The sequence below is a fragment of the Anopheles aquasalis genome, chromosome 3 (genome assembly GCF_943734665.1).
Source record: "Anopheles aquasalis chromosome 3, idAnoAquaMG_Q_19, whole genome shotgun sequence".
Lineage (NCBI taxonomy): Eukaryota > Metazoa > Arthropoda > Insecta > Diptera > Culicidae > Anopheles > Anopheles aquasalis.
In genome coordinates this window covers 15,089,001-15,095,000 of record NC_064878.1, presented here as the reverse complement: position 1 = coordinate 15,095,000, position 6,000 = coordinate 15,089,001, and the positions used below count along the sequence as shown (strand labels likewise).

Sequence of the window (6,000 nt, the reverse complement as noted above, 5' to 3'; positions counted from 1 at the left end):
CAAAAGGCTTTTAACGGGGCTAGCGACACCTACGTATTTGTTGAGGATTTCCTTCCAGTAAATTCGAATGATTTCCTCAGAATCACGTCCGTGAACAGGGGCCAATCTAAAGCAGCTTCCGTTGGACAATTGAATGTTCCACACATTCCATGTTGAAACTAAACGCAAAACGATTCGTTCGATGGTTGGAACAAACAACCGAGTGGCTAATTCCACGCAACGGCCATGCGCTTTCACCGCACACTTCCAAACATTTTTCGGGCCCTAGCGTCTGGCAGACTGCAAGCAGACTGGGGCGCCCTTCGGGGACACTTGTCGTGAGTTTGAAACTTTCCTTTCCTGTCGCGTGCAACTCACTCGCACGCTGGTCTTCTGCACTCACGACTTTCACGTCTCCATTAGGGTATTAGGTATTCTCTCCAGCCACCGCCCGCCCGCCCTCCTCCTCTAACCTCAAAGTGTCAACTTGAAACTGCAATTAAAGTATCGGCAATGAATCGCTCGCACAACAGGGCAGTGACGGGACCCGGGAATGTGTCAGCCGGCCTTTCGTCTGGGTTGCATTTGAAATTAGGCTCGTTCACTCGCTGGCCGGCCAGTGGACACCGGAAACTCGTTTTGCCACTCAAAGTCCGATGCGCTGAACGATTGGTCAAGTACCGTGTGTGCTCAGCTGACAGACAGCATGCATCATCGGCACAGCTGGCGCCACCTTGTGACATGTCTATTGTGTGGACAGTTGAAGCGTCGTCTGCTCTCCCTCGTCGATAGTCTTGTCACACTTTCCTTTAGGGATTACATGACGGGTTTGTTTGGGAAAATCCACGCGGACCATGGTCAAGCATTAATCCCACACGAATGCAGCTGCTGCATTGCGGCAGGCATGTCAATGCTACTCGATCGGACATCCGCCCGTACACAGATCAAAGTGATGTGCCGCTGCCATCGCCAGACGATCATCATCACTCTCGCGCTCTCTCGAATATCTTGTAACATCAATAATTATGTTGCTCAGCGCGCGCGCGCGCGCACATGGAGTTGTATGTGAGTCAACAAACACCCCCGAGTGTGTTGCAATGTCGATCGATCATATTGATCAACTTTTGGCTCCATGGTCAAGACTGGACTGGTCATTGAGTCAGGCGTGGGATGGTGACCGAAAGTGGTCTAATGTGATACATCACTTAGAGGCTTAGAGGTGTCTGGAGGACTTTTAATGGACCACAGAAACACCGACGGGGTACACAGCTGCCAGACGCGCCACGAGCAGACGCGTAGCAGCTTCCAACTCCCAAGAACCGGTACCCTGTTCCGACATCAATATTTATAATCCGTTATATTGTTTTGGCGGGGGGTGTTGGACAAACTTGGGAGGCACCAGATTTCAATATTTTAGTTCGAATTTATGCGCCAATCCGCCATGCCCTTATACGGGGGCTTTGGTGTTACGTATTGTGCGCACCCTTTCCTTTCTTTGCGTGACTTTTGCTGCCCCATCGGTCAAGGTTCTCGGCGTGAGTGTCGGATTCGGGAATGCAAGTGGACTTTTTATGTTCACGGATGGCGTGTAATGTCAAAGGATTGTTATAATGGAATGACCATGGTTACTCGCTACAGGAAGCTACTAAAAAACCAATTAGGAATATCCTCTCCTCGCACACACGGCTTGATAAGCAACCGGCCGGGTCGAGATAGAGTTGTACACAAGAGGAACGCAGCAGACGAAGCCGGAGTACCGTCGCGCGACCATTACAGCTTCACTCACAAAAAAGTGTCATAAAACCGGGACTTTCCATTTCGTTTCCAGTCGTAGCCAGTCGGTTTATCTGCCGAGCCGTGAGCGCGTCTAAATGGCGCGTCTTTATTGTCCCCTTGAACTCTAGGACGATCCATTAAAACTTGTCGCCGGTGACCGGTTTTGATCGTTCGGCTCTCGCGGTCTCGTGTTTTCTTTCAGCATTAGAAGCGCAGCTTCCTTCCAGCGCCAGTGCGCCAGTCCAGCTGGGAATGTCAACATTTGTTTCTGATTTGTTTCGCAATCTAATGCGTCCGTTGCATAATGCCCTCTGCTGTGATGACGGCAATTCGAGTGCGCATCGCAGGTGTCCTCCGTTGCTTCGTTAATCCGTCGCCGACTGATGGCCAGCTCGGGAAGATGCCGCCAATCGTGGATCGATACCGATCAGCGTAGCGATTAGATAATCAGATCATTAATCGATGGAGCGACCTCCACGGAATGCTCTTAAATGTTGCACTCAAAATGGGATTCGATCTGCCACTTAGAGGCCCGTGGGAGAACCAAGTCAAGCAAATTGGCAATCTTATTACAAGTTACTGCCAAACGATCCAAGTGCTTGTGCGCGTATTTACCGCCAGCAGCCTCTAGGAATGGCGTAGGAAGTCATCCGCCATTCGCTGTAGGTTTAGTAGCTAAGCCATTTAGCAATAATCGTTTCTTGCGCAATACTGTACACGCAAATGATGGCACCATTCTGACTAGAGCGGCTGTCTAGAGAGGAGTAGTGGGGCTCCTCTTTTTTTCCCCACTCACAGCGCTACAAACACGGAAATGCACTGAGCATCATGCACTGATTGCCAGCTTGTGAATGTTCGCGCGGTCCGTTATGGCACTGCTGATTGTGAAATTAACGGCGTCTTCCTCGGTTGGGCACGCGAAGGTTCTAATTAGACCCTCTCTTCGCTCCTTTCACTTACAAGACGCATCGCGCATTCTACCGCTACAATGCATGCCCATTACTACGCTCACCAGTGCCTAGTGTTAATTGCAATGTGTGTCTTGTGTTTTTTGCGATGTTAATTGTAAAATGCTCCTCATTTCGTTGTGGTGAGCACACTCCTCGCGGCAGTGGTTTATATCGATTTTGGAACGCAAACGCCGCTACTCTCGATCTTGAGCCGCCACAAGAAGAAGCCGTTTCTCGGACAAACGGAGGCACGCTTCCTACACGCGCTGCTACGTCAAGACGTATTTTAAGCCACAGCGCCACCTACACACCGCACCCGGCGTACGGATTCGCATTTTCGGCATTCTGCACGGACACGGACTTCGCGATTCTGATCTGCCTTGGCCTCAGGGCACGCCGGCCACAAACTCGAACTCGGCCTGCGAATTCCTGCTTTCCGGAGGCAGGCGCAGTGAGTAATAAGTATACTCTGTGGCACCAACTCCACTCCACCGGTTGATCGGTTAATTGTTATTCAGTGAAATGTTAAAAAACAAATTCCTCACGCCTAACGCCCGGTGGAACTTCCTTATGTTCTACCTACGGAACGAGTTTGATGGCGTCAGGCTGGTGTGGTTCCTGGTTCTCGACGTTAAACAAACACTTGTCCGCCAGGCCCACGCGCACAGTGAGCACCGTTGGGGATTTTCGACACTAAACTAAGCTTTCCTGGTTAGCAGCGGATCCCTGAGTCAGCAGCAGCAGCAGCACCAGCGAGTTCTGCACAATATCGAATGTGTTGTGTTTAGTTTTAAGACCCTGTTTTGTGTATCGGCAACAGAAGAATCATTGTACGAATCAATCAACAGTCTCTTCCCACATTACAGAGGTTCCGCGAGTGCAATATAGTGCTAATTGGTAAACGAAACTTTAAAACGAACTTTCGAAATCCTTCCGAAACGTAACTCGAAACCGGTGACGACATCATCCAAGGACACAAAAACTGCAGAAACGTGAAATACAACAAAATGATCAGTATATGCTTCACCAGCTTGTGCGCTGCAGAAAAGCAACAATGAACAACTGAAAGATGTGCCTAGTTTCAGAATAAAAACGCGAGACCCTAGCAGTTCAACACCATCGCGATCAGTGATCGGTGCGTAAAGTGAAAACGGAAAGGAAAATGCTCGATTCGGAGCTGTACCCAAGGGGTGGCGAGCACGGACACCCGCACCATCACCATCATCACCATCATCATTACAAAAGCCATCACCGGCACTATCACTCTCCTTCGCCACATCATCATCTGGCGGAGCGAGAGCGGAAGTCGCGATCTTCGCCACGCCATCACCATCTACAGCAGAGTGAGAATGGCGAGAAGCTCAAGTATCAGAATACCTTCAGCAGCTCGGTGGGCAATGTTGGTGGCAGCAGCGGTGGAGGTGGTGGATCGTCATCACCATCGGACAAGTACTACAACAAGTACTATCCCCAGCACATCCTGTCGTCCGGGAGCGGTGGTAGCGGAGGATACTTCGATCTGAGTGACAAGTTGGACAGCTTGGGGCTGGGTGGCGCCGGAAGTCGTAGCTCGGAGAAGAGCAGCCTGATCAGTGGGAGTGGTGGCAGTGGGTTCAGTGGAGGTGGAGGTGTTGCTGGTGATAATAACAACAACAATAGTCATCATCACAATCACCACCACAGCCACCATCAGTCGGGAAAGGCGAGTGCGCTGAGTCACGGGAGTGATACGGCGCCCGGGAGCGGCAGTACGGCTGGGAGTGGAAGTAGCAAGAAGCGGACGATCGTGTTGGTGGGTGATGGGCGGAGTAGGGTGCGCCGCGTCGTACGGACACAAACGCGACAGATCACGGTCGTGAGCTACTCGGGGCGGAAGAAGGAAACGGAAACACACACCAGTCACCACGCGACGATAGTCAGGTGAGATCCGATGTGAGGAGTATCCTGTAGAAGAGGATCACGGTAGAAGAGCATGAGTTGTTTGGAGCAGATTGGATCTTCGCAAAGTTTATTTTTCTGAAATATTGAATCCTTCTTAATGAATTGAGTTGACACATTTCTTCCTTTTTCTTTATTTATTTTCAGGTAATTATGCACCTATTATACTTTATACGCTTGCGATCAACCGAGAGCACTACGATACGATGTCAGATAAGTGATTTCGAAACGGTTTTCACACATTTTCATCATTATTCGGACCGCGAGCTACCGTTTGATGACGATGCGCGTCTCTTTCTTTTACCATTTTGCACCACTAATTGCCCCTTCCTTGGCAAATAGCGTTTGCGTCACTCAAACGGGACGCGTAATAGACATGAATCTTCGCGAGCAAAACCGGACTGTCATCCCTCTCGCTCGCTTGTCAGGCCCATTGTGTTCAGTTGACAAGATGAGTTTTGTTTTAATTTGTGTCTCAAGCAAAACAAACACAAAACGTTCCCTCGGCTCAACAACTCACTTTCATCTGTGCGCTAACGCTGACCTAGGGGTAGTGTACTGTCCTGTGGTTGGCCGCTTGGTTAACTCCATGGGAACTTAATTGAATGGCGACCGTGTAACGAATCCGCGCCGCGTGTTGTACTCCAACAACTCCGCGGCGCGCACGCGGTGAAAATCATCGTACAAAGATTGATGATAAATATGAGCCCGATTTGAGCACCGTCGACTGTACCACCGGACCACCAGCCGATTTGTGTCGATTACGTAAATGAAACCAGTCAGGGGCAGGCGAGTCATAAAGCGAAGTTGTGCTCGTGCTGGAGGCTGTAGCAAAGTGCAAAGTGCAGATTCCATCCATGATGATATGGAATAAATTAGCTTCGAAGCCCCCTTGCGGTTGATCGAAGCGAAGATTGCTTAGGCAGATGAGATTATGCGTAGATTAATGCAATATTTAGCGTCCATGGGGAACATGAGCCGTCGTAGTCGAGCGTGAGAGAATTGATTTCACGCCACGAAAGCTAAGGTTACATTTGGGCGACAATCATCTCAGGTCTGGTTAATCGATCAACAATCGATGGAAAATTGCTTAGGAATTTGTAGACGAACGGAGGTCCGACGCACAACTGAAACAATCCGTTTTTCTCATGCTCAAGTGGGCAACAAAAATAATTCACGTCGTCTGTTTACTTTTGGGCAAAATTCGAAGCGACCAAAGTGCCACGGAAGGATGTGTCATGCGATTATCGAAACGAGCCCTCGCGCCACCAAATTATACGTTTCCGTTCCCAGACAGAGCGAAGTGTAGACGTTCAGCTATGCTCGTGTCACCTTCTACGTCCTTCATGCCGCCAAA

General features: G+C 49.8%; 1 protein-coding gene across 3 annotated transcripts in view; it reads left to right on the top strand.

Moving 5' to 3' along the window:
* The window catches only part of LOC126576023 (IQ motif and SEC7 domain-containing protein 1), a 135,473-nt gene that overhangs the window by 73,601 nt on the left and 55,872 nt on the right, over window positions 1-6,000 (top strand). The window contains exon 2 of one of the 3 annotated variants that reach the window (XM_050237085.1): window positions 3,572-4,625. The exons of 1 other annotated variant lie outside the window; for it this stretch is intronic. In XM_050237085.1, the coding sequence (XP_050093042.1) occupies window positions 3,868-4,625 (758 nt within the window). In that variant the 5' untranslated portion in view covers window positions 3,572-3,867. Of the gene's footprint in view, window positions 1-3,553; window positions 4,626-6,000 lie in introns of all 3 variants that reach the window. One more of the 3 variants, XM_050237086.1, reaches the window with a different exon arrangement.